Source organism: Somniosus microcephalus, chromosome 2, assembly GCF_052327205.1.
Source record: "Somniosus microcephalus isolate GS21.2 chromosome 2, FLI_Smic_1.0, whole genome shotgun sequence".
Taxonomy (NCBI): domain Eukaryota; kingdom Metazoa; phylum Chordata; class Chondrichthyes; order Squaliformes; family Somniosidae; genus Somniosus; species Somniosus microcephalus.
In genome coordinates this window covers 123,443,014-123,460,310 of record NC_140988.1, presented here as the reverse complement: position 1 = coordinate 123,460,310, position 17,297 = coordinate 123,443,014, and the positions used below count along the sequence as shown (strand labels likewise).

The 17,297-nt window shown below is 43.6% G+C and overlaps 1 protein-coding gene across 2 annotated transcripts in view; it reads left to right on the top strand.

Annotated features, from left to right (window-relative positions):
- The window catches only part of elovl6 (ELOVL fatty acid elongase 6), a 156,549-nt gene that overhangs the window by 91,139 nt on the left and 48,113 nt on the right, over positions 1–17,297 (top strand). For both annotated transcript variants that reach the window (XR_015072487.1, XM_085962214.1), the window contains exon 2: positions 8,457–8,588. Coding sequence is in view for 1 of the 2 variants with exons in the window: in XM_085962214.1 (XP_085818340.1) it covers positions 8,457–8,588 (132 nt within the window). In the remaining variant the exon portion in view is untranslated. The remainder of the gene's footprint in view (positions 1–8,456; positions 8,589–17,297) is intronic.

Sequence of the window (17,297 nt, the reverse complement as noted above, 5' to 3'; positions counted from 1 at the left end):
AACCTTTTAAAGCTTTCAACTTCTACCCTCCGTAAACTTGAGCTCATCCAAATCTCTGCTGCCCGTATCCTAACTCGCACCAAGATCCGTTCTCCCATCACCCCTGTGCTCGCTGACCTACATTGGCTCCTGGTTCAGCAACGCCTCAAATTTAAAATTTTCATCCTTGTATTCACATCCCTCCATGGTCTTGTTCTCCCTATCTCTGTAACCTGCTCCAGCCCTACAACCCGCCGCAAACTCTACGTTCCTCCAATTCTGGCCTCGTGCGCATTCCCCACTCCCTCTGACCCACCATGTGGGGCTGTCTAGGCCCCAAGCTCTGGAATTCCCTCCCTAAACTTCTGTGCCCCTCTCCTCCTTTTAAGTTGCTCCTTAATAGCTGCCTCTTTGTCACCTATCCTAATATCTCCTTGTGTGGCTTGGTGTCAAATTTTGTCTGACGCTGCTGTGAAGCACCTTGGGATGTTTTACTATGTTAAAGGTGCTATATAAACGCAAGTTGTTCAAAAGATTTGTTGATTTAAGACAATTCTGGCTTCCTCTAATATTCAACTCCTATAAAACTCATCATGCTTTTTATAACTCACTTTTGCAGACATTTTGTAAATATAAATATAATTATGCATGATGTGCTACATCTAGTATTTAATGGTAGGATACCGAGACGTGTAAAGGAAGACCGGGACCTTGGAGTGCATGTCCACAGATCCCTGAAGGTAGCAGCATAAGGTGGTTGAGAAGGCATATGGGATACTTTCCTTTATTAGCCGAGGCATAGAATATAAGAGCAGGGAGGTTATGCTTGAACTGTACAAAACATGAGTTAGGCCGCAGCTAGCGTACTGTGTACAGTTCTCGGAGTCATTACAGCATAGGAGGAGGCCATTCAGCCCATCGAGTCCATGTCAGCTCTCTGTAGAGCAATCCAGTCAGTCCCATTCCCCCGCTCTATCCCTGTAGCCCTGCAAGTTTATTTCCCTCAAGTGCCTATCCAATTTCCTTTTTAAATCATTGATTGTCTCCGCTTCCAGCACCCTCGTCGACAGCGGGTTCCAGGTCATTACCACTCGCTGCGTAAAAAAAGCTCTTCCTCACATCCCCCCTGTATCTCTTGCCCAAAACCTTAAATCTGTGTCCCCTAGTCCTTGTACCATCAGCTAATGGGAACAGCCTTTCTCTGTCTACCTTATCCAAACCTGTCATAATTTGTACCCCTCTATCAAATCTCCCCTCAGTCTCCTTTGCTCCAAGGAGAACAACCCCAGCTTCTCCAACCTAACCTTGTAGTTAAAATCCCTCATCCCTGGAACCATTCTGGTAAATCTCCTCTGCACCTTCTGAAGGACCTTCACATCCTTCCTAAAGTGTGGTGACCAGAACTGGATGCAATACTCTCGTTGTGGCCTAACCAGAGCTTTGTAAATGTTCAACATAACTATTTATGAAGCCCAAGATCCCATATGCTTTGCTAACTACTCTCTCAATATGCCCTGCCACCTTCAAAGATCTATGCACATGACCTCCCAGGTCCCTCTGCCCCTGCACACTCTTCACTGTGCCATTAAGTCTATATTGCTTCTCCCTATCCCTTCTGCCAAAATGCATCACCTCATACTTCTCTATTAAATTCCACTGCCCATTCTGCTAGCCTATCTATGTCCTGTTGCAGTCGATTGGTATCCTTCTCACTGTTTGCCACACCTCCAAGTTTGGTATCATCGGCAAATTTGGAAATTTTACTCTGTATTCCAATATCCAAGTTATTAAAAAAGCAGTGGCCCCAGCACTGACCCTTGGGGAAGACCACTGTCTACCATCCTCCAGTCTGAAAAACAACCATTTACCACATTTTGCTGTTTTCTGTCCTTAAGCCAATTTCTTATCCAAGCTGACACTGACCCTCCTATTCCATGAGCCTCAATTTTGTTAACTAGTCTTCTATGTGGTACTTTGTCAAATGCTTTCTTAAAATCCATATAGACAACATCTACTGTATTCCCTTCATCAACCTTCTCTGTTACTTCATCAAAAAATTCAATTAGATTAGTCAAATATGATGTGCCTTTTACAAATCCATGCTGGCTCTCCTTAATTAACTTAAACCTCAAGTGCCTGTTAATTTTTTCCCTGATTATTGTTTCTGAAACATTACCCACCACTGATGTTAAACTGACCAGCATGTAGTTACCAGGATTGTCCTTGCACCCTTTCTCGAACAAGGGTGTCGCATTTGCCACTTTCCAATCCTCTGGCACCTCTACTGTATCTAGGGAAGATTGGTAAATTATGGCAAGCTGTTCCACTATCTTCACCCCCACTTCCATTAGCAACCTGGGATGCAAGCCATCCGGACCAGGCGACTTATCCACGCTAAGCATATCCAGCCTTTCCAGTATATCCTGCCTATCAATTTTCACCGGTTCTATTACCTCTACCATCGTCGCTTCTACCGATATTTTGTCAGCATCCTCTTCCTTCATGAATACTTTGTATTGGTGTTACTAAGTATTTTAGCCTTGCCCTGTGCCTCTAAGCATATATCACCACCTTTGTCCCTAATAGGCCCCACCCCACCTTTTACCACCCGCTTACTAATTACATGCCGGTAGAAGATTTTTGGGTTCCCTTTTATGTTAACTGCCATTCTATTCTCTCATTCTCTCTCTGCCAGTCTTATTTTCCTCTTCACTTCCCCTCTCAACTTGCTGTATTTGGCCAGGTCCTCATTTGAAGAATTTACATAGTCATAGTTATACAGCACAGAAAGAGGCCCTTCGGCCCATTGTGTCCGCGCCGGCCATCAAGCCCTGTCTATTCTAATCCCATTTTCCAGCACTTGGTCCATAGCCTTGTATGCTATGGCGTTTCAAGTGCTCATCTAAATGCTTCTTGAATGTTGAGGGTTCCTGCCTCTACCACCCTTTCAGGTAGTGAGTTCCAGATTCCAACCACCCTCTGGGTGAAAAAGTTTTTCCTCAAATCCCCTCAACCTCCTGCCCCTTACCTTGAAACTATGCCCCTTGGTTATTGACCCCTCTACTAAGGGAAAAAGTTCCTTTCTATCTACCCTATCTATGCCCCTTATAATTTTGTACACCTCAATCAGGTCCCCCCTCAACCTTCTCTGCTCTAAGGAAAACAACCCCAGCCTGTCCAGTCTCCATAGCTGAAGCACTCCAGTCCAGGTAACATCCTGGTGTATCTCCTCTGCACCCTCTCCAATGCAATCACATCCCTCCTATAGTGTGGTGACCAGAACTGCACACAGTATTCCAGCTGTGGCCTAACTAGCATTTTGTACAGCTCCATCATAACCTCCCTGCTCTTATATTCTATGCCTTGACTAATGAAGGCAAGTATCCCATATGCCTTTTTAACCACCTTATCCACCTGTCCTGCTGCTTTCAGGGATCTATGTACATGCACACCAAGGTCCCTCTGATCCTCTGTCCTTCCTAGGGTACTGCCATTCATTGTGTATTCCCTTGCCTTGTTAGTCCTCCCAAAATGCATCACCTCACACTTTTCAGGGTTAAATTCCATTTGCCACTGTTCTGCCCATCTAACCATCCCGTCTATATCGTCCTGTAGCCTGAGGCTTCCCTCCTTGCTAGTTACCACTCCACCAATTTTCATGTCATCTGCGAACTTACTGATCATACCTCCTACATTCATATCTAAATCATTAATGTACACTACAAACCGCAAAGGACCCAGCACCGATCCCTGCGGTACACCACTGGACGCAGGCTTCCAGTCACAAAAACTACCTTCGATCATCACCCTCTGCCTCCTACCACTAAGCCAATTTTGGATCCAATGTGCCAAATTGCCCTGGATCCCATAGGCTCTTACCTTCTTGATCAGTCTCCCATGTGGGACTTCGTCAAAAGCCTTACTGAAGTCCATGTAGACTACATCAACTGCACTACCCTCATCCACGCACCTAGTCACCCCCTTGAAAAATTCCATCAAATGGGTCAGACATGATCTCCCCCTGACCAAGCCATGCTGACTATCCCTGATTAATCCCTGCCTCTCCAAGTGGTGACTAATTCTGTCCCTCAGAAATTTTTCCAATAATTTCCCTACCACTGATGTTAGGCTCACTGGCCTGTAATTCCCTGGTTTATCCCTACTACCCTTGAACAATGGTACTACGTTAGCTGTTCTCCAGTCCTCTGGCACCTCCCCTATGGCCAGAGGGGTTCTGAAAATTGTGTCCGAGCCCCTGCAACCTCCTCCCTTGCCTCACACAGCAGCCTGGGATACATCCCGTCAGGGCCTGGGGATTTATCCACTTTTAAGCCCGCTAAAACCGCTAGTACCTCCTCCCTCTCGATACTAATTTGTTGAAGTATATCGCGATCCCCCTGCCTGATTTTTATGCCTGCATCGTCCTTCTCCATAGTGAACACAGATGCAAAGTATTCATTTAAAACCTCACCTACATCTTCTGGCTCTACACACAGATTGCCACTTTGGCCCCTGATGGGCCCTACTCTTTCCCTGGTTATCCTGCCCTTAATATACTTATAAAACACCTTGGGATTTTCCTTTATTTTGCCCGCCAGTGTTTTTTCATGCCCCCTCTTCGCTCTCCTAATTCCTTTTAAGTACCCCCCTGCACTTTCTGTAATCCTCTAGGGCTTCCACTGTTCTTCGTCCATTGTATCTGCCAAAAGCCTCCCTTTTTTCCCTAATCCATTCTTGTATATTCCTTGACATCCAGGGTTCCCTGGGTTTGTTCCCTTGACCTTTAGAGGAACATGTTGGTGCTGTACTCTCTCTATTTCCTTTCCAAAAGACTTCCACTGCTCTGATATGGATTTTTCTACAGGTAGCTGATCCCAGTCCACTTTGGCCAGATCCTGCCTTATTCATATTAAAATCGGCCTTCCCCCAATTTAGAACCTTTATTTCTGGACCATCTTTCTCCTTTTCCATGGCTACCTTAAATCTCACCGAATTATAGCCACCGTCACCAAAATGCTCTCCTACTGACACATCTACCACTTGCCCAGCTACATTGCCTAGAATTAGGTCCAGTACCGCCCCCTCTCTTGTAGGACTTTATATATGCTGGCTCAAAAAGCTCACCTGGATGCACTTTCAGAATTCCACACCCTCTAAGCCTTTCACACTCTGACTATCCCAGTTAATATTGGGGAAGTTGAAATCCCCTACTATTATTACCCTATTATTTCTACACTTCTGAGATTTGCCTACATATCTGTTCCTCTATCTCCCCCTGACTGGGGGCCTTTAGTACACTCCCAGCAAAGTGCTTGCCCCCTTTTTGTTTTTAAGTTCTACCCATATGGCCTCATTAGAGGAAGCTGCTAAGATATCATTCCTCCGTACAACAGTAATTGACTCCTTGATTAATATTGTGACAACCCCTCTTTTACAACCCCCCCCCCCCCCCCCCCCCCCAACCCTCTGTCTCGCCTGAAAATTCTATACTCTGGAATATTGAGCTGCCAGTCCTGCCCCTCCCTCAACCATGTCTCTGTGATAGTAACAATATCATAATCCCATGCGATCATCAACACCTACAATTCACCTGCCTTACTCGCAAGACTCCTTGCATTAAAATAAATGCCATCCAGCCTTGATATACTCCCTTGTGCCGTTATATATTTGCTCTGCATTCCAGGCTGACTTGTTTTTTCCTCAATATTTGGCTGTGCATCACCCCCTACTATAGCTCCACTCCGTATCCCATCCCCCTGCCAAGTTAGTTTAAACCTCCTCCAACAGTACTAGCAAACCTCCCCGCAAGGATGTTGGTCCCGTTCTGGTTCAGGTGCAACCCGTCCGACTTGTACAGGTCCCACCTTCCCCAGAAGCAGGCCCAGTAATCCAGGAAACAAAATCCCTCCCTCCTGCACCAACTCTTTAGCCACGCATTCATCTGCTCTATCCTCCTATTCCTATACTCGCTAGCACGTGGCACTGGGAGTAATCCAGAGATTACAACCTTTGAGGTCCTACTTTTTAATCTGCTACCTAGCTCCCTAAATTCTTGTTGCAGGACCTCATCCCTCTTTCTACCCATGTTGTTGGTACCAATGTGAACCGCGACCTCTGACTGTTCGCCCTCCCCCTTCAGAATGCCCTGCAGCCGTTCAGTGACATCCTTGACCCTGGCACCAGGGAGGCAGCATACCATCCTGGAGTCATGTCTGCGGCCACAGAAACGTCTATCTGTTCCCCCTTACGATGGAATCCCCTATCACTATTGCTCTCCCACTCTTTTTCCTCCCCTCCTGTGCAGCTGAGCCACTCGTAGTGCCACGAACTTGGCTCTGGCTGCATTCCCCTGAGAAACCATCTCCCCCCCCCCCCCCCCCCCCCCAATAAGTATCCAAAACGGAAAATCTGTTGGAGAGGGAGATGGACCCAGGGGACCCCTGCACTACCTTCCTAGTTCTTTTACTCTGGCAGTCACCCATTTCCTGTCTGCCTGTGCAGTCTTTACCTGTGGTGACACGACCTCGATAAACGTGCTATCCACAATAATGTCAGCTTTGCGGCTGCTCCACAGCGACTCCAGCCGCAGCTCCAGCTCCAAAACGCGGATTTCGAGTAGCTGCAGCTGGAGATACTTCCTGCACATGTGTTCGCCCTGGACACCGAAAGTGTCCCTGACTTCCCACATAGCACAGGAGGAGCACTCCACGCTGCCAAGCTGCCCTGCCTTGTCCTACCCTTAATTTACTCCCTTTACTTCCTTTAAATTACATTAAAGAATATTAAATACACTAGGGACCTTACTTCCCTTTAAACACCAGTTATTCTAAACTAGAGATGTTACTTTTGTGAGCAAAATACTCACCAGCCAATCACTTGCCCTTTTCCCTGTGATGTCACCTTTTATTTTTCTCCAGATGTGGTTGGGGGGTGTCACCGAGCCGAACTCCCACTGGTTCTCTGTCCCCTCTTGTGCAGCTTTTTATCTCCTGCTCTCCTGGAAGCGGACAAAGATAGAAAAAGAAAGGAACCCCCTCACTCACCAAACTCGCAGCTTAACACTGTTCCGAGCTGCACACCTAACATGCATCATTCACTTTTTTTGTTTCTTCATATTCTCTATCTCCCTCGTCATCCAAGGACCACTGGCTTTGGTTCCCCTACCTTTCCCTCTTGTTGGAATGTACCTAGCCTGTACCTGAGACATCTCCTTAAAGATCACCCATTGTTCCATTACAGTTTTTCCTGTCAATCTTTGGTTCCATTTTACCCTGGCTCGATCCCCTCCCATCCCATTGAAGTTGGCCCTTTTCCAATTTAGAAGTTCTACTTTAGATTGTTCCTTGCTGAGGTTTAAGTTCTGGTCACCACATTACAGGAAAGATGTGATTGCACTAGAGAGGGTACAGAGCAGATTTACGAGGATGCTGCCAGGACTGGAGAATTTTAGCTCTGAGGAAAGATTGGATAGGCTGGGGTTGTTTTCTTTGGAACAGAAGAGGCTGAGGGGAGACTTGGTTGAGGTGTAAATTATGAGGGGCCTAGATAGAGTGGATAGAAAGGACCTATTTACCTTAGCAGAAGGGTCAATAACCAGGGAGCATAGAATTAAAGTAATTGGTAGAAGGATTAGAGGGGAGTTGAGAACTTTTTTCACCCAGTGGATGGTGGGTGTCTGAAACTCCCTGCCTGAAAGGGTGGTAGAGACTGAAACGCTCTTAAAAGTACTTGGATATGCTCTTGAAGTGCCGTAACCTACAAGGCTACAGACCAAGAGCTGGAAAGTGGGATTGTGGGATTAGGCTGGATAGCTCTTTTTTGGCTGGCACAGACATGATGGATTGAATGGCCTCCTTCTGTGTCATAAATTTCTATGATAAACCACCCACTTGCTAGGCCCTAGTGTCCCTCAAAAAAGCGGCCCTACTTCTAGCAATCTTACTGAAGTATTTCCTTTTTTGGATCTTGGGTTGCTTTTGAAAAAGTAATTTGAATTTTAAACCAAGTAATGTTATCCCGTAAGTGAGTGGATCTGGGGGGGCGAGTGGGCCGAGAGATTGTCAGGTTTCTACCCTTCACTGGTGGCTGTTACCAACTGCAGTCAGATCAGTGACTCGAATTCTGTATTGCATATTTTAATTTGTATGTATCTGTCTTTGTTGATTGATCAGTATGTTATTTATGTTGCTGTTTACTAATAAAATTTTCTGCAATGATAGCAGTTTTTACTTTGGGTAGCTGACACTGCAGTCGACTTGATACAAAGTTGCTGAATTCAAATTATTGGTAATTCATTTTAGTGCAAAAAAATTTGAATTATCAGGAGTGTGTAGTTTCTTTTGAAAGTTAATTCAGGGATCCTAGGGAGTATGTTGATATTTGCAGACAAAAGAAAGTTTAAATGCTGCTGTTTCAGCCCCGCATTTTCGCATCACTTGCACTTGCACTGATGAAGCTTTTTTTTGTGCTATTTTTAGGAAGAAGTCTTTCTTGTATTCAGCTCTATATGCTGCATTTATATTCGGCGGTCGGCACCTGATGAAACAACGAGCGAAGTTTGAGCTGAGGAAACCGTTGGTACTGTGGTCACTGAGCCTTGCGCTCTTCAGGTAAGTGCCACTTCCTTTCCTCTGGTTTAATGACATTTCATGGCATTTACTATCAATACTGCACACATGATGAGAATTAAAATCATCTCTAAATTCATTAACCAATTGATCATGAAGGCCTAACAATTGTAGCCCTTGTCTTATTTTTACTATATGTGCAAGTGTGTCTGGGTGTTTTTGGTATTTGCATTTATTTTGGAGTTTGACTTTATCTTGCCATTCCTATTAGCCTCTCAATGTTTTCCTGTATTGATTGCTGTCAGCAGCTGAAAATACTTTTATTTTAAGTTTTACAATAATGTTTGATGCAGTCAAATGTTAAGTTATAATGCTGTGTAAAAGTAGCAATATTAATCAACTAATTTCTAAAGAGTCCTCTGTGGTATTTACTAATCATAAAATCAGTTTTAGTCGACATGACCTTGTGGCCCTTTTTTAAGTGACCTGGCTTATAGTTTATAAAAAGAGGTGTTTAGGTAGATAACTGTAGTCCAGCACATTTTTCCATATTTTTGATGCATTTTAATTAACGGTACCACTCTCTGTTTTGTATGATGAACAATCTTATTCAGGACATCTGCTTTACAAACTTATTTAGATGCACTTCTGTAATAAGCCCTTCTCCTTTCTGATGTTTATTCAGCATTAGAATTTAAGGATTTGGCATGATCTCTGTCCCAAAATAAATAGATGTCTTAAAATGTCTAGCACCCATGATCAGAACATTAATTAAGCACTTTTCAGTGTATTTGTTTTTCAAGCTGCTAGAAAATGTTTTTTTTTTGCCAGCTAATGATGTTTCAGCATTGCAGCTTTCCTTTATTTCAGGAAGGCCAGCTGATAAAAGATGAGGGACAAAAAAAAGTCTCGCGTCCTTTTCAAAATGACACTAATTTCTTTTAAAGATTTGCAGGTTCTTTGTGTTTTTAAACAAAGTATTATGCCACAAAGTGTTTTTGTTATAGAATATCCTTTCAATTTTTTTATACCTTCTCTCATTCATGATATTGAGCCTAAGTGATCCAAATTGCCATCCCAGATCACCCAAAGTGGTTTGCTCAGTTTGCGGCAGTTTCCAAACACTGCCATTAAAAACATACAATGCCACAACACAATAATGATATCTCCTGTGTTGATGTCATTATATTGAAGTGATAGCACAATAAATAATTACTACTTATGCTGTTCCACAGTAATCATTACAACCCAGTAAGGGTAATTTTCCACTTTTGTACTCTTGGCACAAAACATCACTTACTTGAGTTTCAGATGCGGAGGGTAATGCACCTGTTAATGGAGATCATCCCATTTTTTGGCCATTAAAATTAATGGGTGAAATATCAGGTAGGCTATGCAGTCCACCACTTCTGATGTGCATTTGTGGCATGTAATTCCCCTGTGCCAGGAGTGCAAAAACAGAAAGGTTTACTGCAGCGAATCTACCTGCCCACTAGACGGAGCTTGAGCCAGCCATCCTTGAAAGGATGGCATAATACTACAGATACCACTTTGAGACAGGAATATCAATTTATTCTGCTCACTGTTATGCTCTCTGGCTGTGAAAGATGATCTCATAAGTATCCAAATGCCATTTAAATGTTAATGTTAACAAACAGCAGGCAGGATAATTGATTCTCTGGTTTAAAAAAAAAATAAAAGTGGAAAATAATGTTTAAAGAGCTCTGTTATAAAGCTTTAGATGATATGACTACCTCCTCCTGTCAGGAAGTCTCAACCAAGAAATTAGAGGCTCACTGGTTTGCAAAACAACGTAGAAACAGGGCAGAAGAGGAACTTATTGGCATATGTCATTTAAGTGTGGGATTCAAAGATGAGACTCTTGTAGTTGGAAATCCAGTGCTTTAATGTTGCAGCTATTATTCTGCCCCTGAACCTCCCTGTAGTGTTGCTTTTCTTTTGGAAAATATAGTTGGGTACAAATCTAGTTAGACAAGACACTAGTGACAGTTATAACCAATAGCAATAATATGCTAACTAATACTGAATTCATGGCCTGCCGCCTTTAGGCTTAAAGCTATAACTGAAGCATTCATGTTGTTTATGTATTCTTTCAAATTGCACACAAGTTATTGTTCTGTTGTGCTTTTGATAAAAACATTTTTGTCACATACAAATAAAAGTAGCGATTTTTAATTTTTAAAAAAATTCATTTTATGGGATGTGGGCGTAGCTGGCAAGGCCAGCATTTATTGCCTATCCCTGATTACCCTTGAGAAGGTGGTGATGAGCCGCCGCCTTGAACCGCTGCAGTCCGTGTGGTGAAGGTACTCCCACAGTGCTGTTAGGTAGGGAGTTCCAGGACTTTGACCCAGCGACGATGAAGGATCGGCGATATACTTCTAAGTCAGGATGGTGTGTGACATGGAGGGGAACTTGTAGGTGGTGGTGTTCCTATGCCCTGCTGCCCTTGTCCTTCTAGATAGAAGAGGTCGCGGGTTTGGGAGGTGCTGCCAAAGAAGCATTAGCGAGCTGCTGCAGTGCATCTTGTAGATGCTACACACTGCAGCCACGGTACGCCAGTGGTGGAGGGAGTGAGTGTTTAAGGTGGTGGATGGGGTGCCAATCAAGCGGGCTGTTTTGTCCTGGATGGTGTCGAGCTTCTCGAGTGTTGATGGAGCTGCACACATCCAGGCAAGTGGAGAGTATTCCATCACACTCCTTACTTGTGCCTTGTACATGGTGGCAAGGCTTTGGGGAGTCAGGTGGTTAGACACTCGCCGCAGAATAACTAGTCTCTGACCTGCTCTTGTTGCCGCAGTATTTGTGGCTGGTCCAGTTAGGCTTCTGGTCAATGGTGACCCCCCCAGGATGTTGTTGATGGGGGATTCGGCAATGGTAATGCCGTTGAATGTCGAGGGGCGGTGCTTAGACTCTCGCTTGTTAGAGATAGTCATTGCCTGGCACTTCTGTGGCGCGAATGTTACCTGCCATTTATCAGCCCAAGCCCGAACGTTGTCCAGGTCTTGTTGCATGTGGGCATGGACTGCTTCATTATCTGAGGAGTTATGAATGGCGCTGAACACTGTGTAGTCATCAGTGAACATCCCTATTTCTGACCATGGTCTCCTACTCCTACATTATATAAACCCCCAGATCCTGTGCTATTGCATCAGTTCATTTTTCAGAGCTAAAGGTTCATTAACAATCCAATGTGAGGAGCAAAATGTTCAGTCTTTGTTCGATTAATCAAATATTTATCTAGCCTGCCCGGTTTCCTGTTTTACTTTTTCAGGTTTCTGAAAAGACTTGATATTGACATGCATTAACAGTAGACCAGGAACCTCTAGATATTGGTCCATAATTTGCCGGCAAAATAACATAGTTAAAAGTCACATGCCAGATTTACGCCACTCAGCCGCCAGCCTCGTGAAAACGGGATCTCGCCATCAACCGCCCCCCCCCCCCCCCCCCCCCCCGATGAGTGTCACGAAATTGCTGGATTGACGCCATAAATACGAATTAAGCTTGCCGCAGAAAGTTAGGGCTGGTATTTCGCGATGTAAGGACCCTTTTAATGATTTGATTTATGTCCTTGCAATGCCACTCAACCACTCTGGCCCAGAAAGGGAACAGTTGAAACTGGAATCTCTCTCCTGCAGGTAGTGAATTGTTCCTAGAGGAGTTTTTTTTTTTTTAATTTAAAATTTAATTTTTATTTTCTCTCTCTTTTTCCCCTCTTACTCTTGGTCCAATCTTTTGTCCCCCTCTAATTTTCTTTCTGTATCTAATTTGACTCTAATTCACCCTATTTCCTGCTATGTTGTTTGCTCTGTTTCTTTCTGTAGCCTTAAACTTCATTGATTAAGGAGCTGGACTATTGGTCCCATCGTTCACCAAGGTCCCAGATGCCCCATTGACCTCATCGTGCCGTTATCAACTCCCACTTCAAGCAATTTGCGACACACACATTTTTCAAGCTGAAGGCTGAAGAAAAAGATCCAACTCATCGGGCATGCCGCGAGATGCCCCACTCCAGCAAATTCTGGCTCAAATTCAGTCCAAATTATCACAGCAAAATATTCTAAGCTGTGCTTGTCAGGAAACGTTTGCAAGAGAAAGATGAGCTGTGCTTCTTCATTCCTGTGGTACTGTAGTATGTGCAACCAATTCTACTTTTCCTAGACAGCCATGTAGAGAGCAAATAAAGCAGGTAAAAACGAGCAAGACTGTTAACATGCAAGGGACTATGGCACAAATTGGAATTTTACATTCAGGACAGTGTCCCCCAGCTGGGCTTTGATTGTATGCTGTCCCGTTCACCACTGATTACTGCAATACATCATCTGCAACACAACCGTCTAAGCACCTTCATATTTGGATCAACACCTAGTTAAGCCTATAAATAATGTGCAAAATGAAAACATTTATTCATGATCACTGACCTTCAAGATCTTTACATGACATACTCATCCCCTAAACATTTTCCTCTGGTTCACAAAACACACTGTTGGGAAATGGCTACATGGTGTTGCACGTATTGCTCAGAACAAGGTGAAAGAGCAGACCAAGCATAAGAAATCCAAATAAGATCATTCAGCACCATTCAGTGTCCTGCGCTTAGTGTTGCATCTGTCCCAAAGTGGGGCATGAATGTCCCAGGCCAGGCGCTGCTTCTCGCGAACTGTGGCTTTTAAACTTTGCTCTACATTAGCGTGCCGATCACGCAGGCACAGAGAGCCGGCATTCACTTAGGAGTGACCGGAAGGGGATAGAGAGGAGGAGTGTGGAGAGGTTGTATGGGGAGACTGAGATTAGGAACTGGGTGTAGGCGGCGGGTGGTGGTGGTGGTTGGAAGGCGGAGGTTGGGACTCTTGGGGGTCTGGAGACTTAGATTGGGACTTGGAGCAGGCGGAGAGAGGGAAAGGGTGTCGGAACTGGGGTGATGGGGGCTTGGGGGGGCGTGGGAGAGAAAGGGAGACTGGTGTATAGGGGTCGGGAGATGGCTCAAAGGGGGTCAGAGACTGGGCAATGGCTCTGGGGAGAGAGGGAGTTTAGGGAAATGCAGATCGGGAATGTGGACCTTGGGAGAGAAGCAGACTATGGAATGGGGTCGGGAGATATTGCCTCGGGTTGGGGGTCGGGAGGGTTAGGGCTTGGGCAGGGAGGATGGAATGGGGTGGCATGACATGGGGCTCAGGGAGCATCACAAGCTCCGATACATGGAGGCGATGCAGGAGGGCAGACTATGGCCAGCAGTGGCCCATAATGCTGTGGAGTTGGGAGGAGCACTCCAGCTCCTCCTCACTGCACAGATGAGGAAATTTAAAAAATCTTTCCCTAACATTTCCTCAGTGGCTTCCAGCAGTTCATTTAAGGACTGCTGTTTAGGCCACTATAGAAGAGGAAAAAATAGTCTGAGGTTGCACGGCGCATGTTCCACCTAGATTTTCACACATTTTGCAGAAGGGTCCTGAAACAGGTGCAGGACCCTTTTTTGCATATTTAAATTGATTTCAAGCAGCTACCAGGGATGCCTAAAAACAGTGAGGACCAATATGGTGGTGGCCATGCTGCCAATGCAGATTTGGTGCAAGACCTCTCGCCCAGAAATTGGTTTACATTGTACTCGAGTTACGTCCAAAAAACAGAAGAAACGCCTACCGATTTATACCCCATTGTGTCCAAACAACTTTTGCTGAATGTGGCCCACACCAAGGTCCAGGATGTTGGATCAGGCCCACCATGTAAATTGAGTTTGACATCCCTGTTCTAGGTTGATCCTAAGTCACTGCCTCTTGTGTTTTCTATAGTCACTCTGGGACTCTCCCCATGGAAGGAGATGCAACACCAGGGTTTCCATATGGATTCATATAGAATTGATACGATTTTTTAAAAATAATCAAAATGGTGTATACATTTATAGGAGTAATTTTCCGACTTTATACTCCAACTGGAGCACGTTAGAAATTTGACCGACTACTTCTCTATATAAAATGGGGGAATTCCTCTGTACATTTTAATTTACCCATAATTTTTCATAACTTTGAACTTTAACATAAATCCTCATAGTACGGTTTCATTTTTAAATATCGTAGAATGCAATCTGAACTTTTTCTGTAAACTTATTTTAAAGTTCTATTTGACGTGTGGAAAAGCAGATTTGTCATCCATTTTTTATTTCTATTTTTGGGCCTTCTAATCAACAGATCCCCTCATTCTCATGATGTAGATTTCATGGCCAGAAATTAGCTCAGGGCCATAGCTCCTTGCAGCATTGTGTGACTGCATTACTCCGTGTCAGTTCAGTATTGGTACACAACTGTACCAAATACAAACTACCGTTTAAAAGGAAGAAAGATAATCCTTTCAGATATAGTTTCAATAGCTTCTACTGTAAAATAAAAAATACATTTCAGACACTGACCCTGTATCCATGCTTGACTGATGATTGTAGGTTGCAATCTGACTTCACTCTATATTTGGTTCTTGTAAACTACTCTGTGTAGTATGATTTACTTTGCCTTTAGGGCCCTGTATGCAGTCTTTCCAGTTCGTGAGCAAGAAGACCCAAATATCTACAGTGTAAAACATTTGTTGTCGTGGCACTACTGGTCAGTTGAGAGTATCCCTTTACAAATTGTAAGACACTGAACTAGCCAAAACATTTCAGAAATGTATAATCTGGAGCAGAATGGATCTGTTTACTAGGACTACTTTTTTTTGTATTGATTTTCAGTGCATTAGAAAAGTCTCCAGCATATATTTGTACATTACACTTGTATTCCATTATTCATAAAAAAAATTCTGCACTTCCCCATAGCTATTGGTTATCACTTAATGAATACATCACAGTCTGAATCCTTCAGTACGAAGTGTAATGGTATGTTGCTGCTGGAAAAAAGATGGACCCAAGAAGAATTAATACCATACACATGAACTTGAAAGTATAGGTTACAGAACTAATGGATTCCCGGGAGTGATTTCAAGTGTACTCTCTCATCCAAGTACAGTGGCAGCTGTACAGAGCTTGAGTTTTGCTCTTGAGATTTATGAGATTACCTACTTCCCGCAATGAGATTTCTGTAATGTAATTGCTCCCCAGGATTCCATTATACTCTTTCCAGTGGTATGTGGATGTAGCTAACTGTTATGAGAGTGCTTTCTCTTGACGTTATTCTGCATCCCATATCTGCTTCAACAATGTCTGTATTGTAGAGCACGGGAGGAAGTCTCAAGAAAGCATTTGTACATGGAGGGAAGTACCTGCGTGTTTCAGTATAAAATTATTTTTATTTTGCTCTGGAGGCCTAACCTCACAGAAACAACATCCAGCTTTCTTGAAGCAAATTCGGGTGTGAAGTACTTGGTACAAAACCAGTGCTTATAGAATGAGTGTCTTTAATACTAAATAAATTCCTTCATTGGTACATTTACTTTAAAGCAAATGCTTCTTCCCCGTATACTAGCGCGTATGTAGGCCCACTTTAAGAAATGAGCTCCTCAGTGCAGCAGCAACAATCGACAGCCGTTGTCTGTGGTAGTGCAAGTCTTCATGTTCTGTACATGTTATAGCAGTAGAGCAGTATCCAGAGCTGCAGGCAAGGCAGGTCAATGGTCTTGAGGTTAGAACACCCATGATCTAATTGAATGGCGGAACAAGCTCGAGGGGCTGAATATATCTCTCCATCTGTGTATTACATATGGTGCACACTTTCTGTCCACCAAACCTTCAACTGTCATGATTTTTCAACAATGCTTTTATGTCAGCCTTTAAAATATAAACTGTCTGAAAGTATTTCTATTATAAATCTTTACATAGAAATTCCCATTAGAAATGTGTTTGTAAACCGTTTCCTGTCATGGTGCATTTGCAGGCTTCCCACTATTGGAGGCATTGTGGCATGAGTCACTCAGCTCCATCTACCATTTGGTTTCCAACTCCCCTTTTTTATTTTTTGCACAAACGCTTCATAAAATTCTTTCCCATTCCCTTTTTGTTTGCACAGTAAATCTTTTTATAAATTTGTTGTCAGCTCCCCTTTTTAAAAAATGATTTGAGATGCTCCCCCTCCTGACTTCCTGTGAGCACTTAAGGCCTGGCATATTCTCTGCTGCTTTCTTGTGCAGGACAGGTATCCCATATGACTTCCTGTGGCTGCTTCAGGTCTTGTTGACTGAGTATGCTCCACCTCCAGGACTCCTGCAACCACTCTATATTGCCTTTGTACATTCTGCCACTTTCTTCTGCAGTACAGACAGCCCATGTAGCTTGCTATGGCCACTTGAGGCCTAGCTGATTCAGTATCCTCTGCAGCCTGGATTCCTGTGGCCTCTTCTGGCCTCCTTGCTCTTCTGCACTAGTTTCTTAGCTGCTTAAAGTATGAATGATCCGTTGCATTTTAGGCCTCTACTGCATAAGTATAAACAATCCTATTAATCTTCCTATAAACTTAAGTTTTCCTGCCTAACTCTTTAACAATGAAACAACCATTTTTCTTACGCTACCTTTCTAAAAAGATTTATCAAATTCCTTGCAATTTATTACCAATCTAAACAATGTTGACCTTAAACAATTCTCTGCTGGCCAGGCTGGTTTTTATTTCAGTAGACCCGCTGATGCTTTCTCTCACGTTTCTCCTCTTCTACAAATTATTATAATATAATTTGTCTAGTCAGCTAAATAGACTGAGATTATTCAACTACATAATTCAGTGATGCACTTCAGCCCGTACTCATGCTTACAGTCCA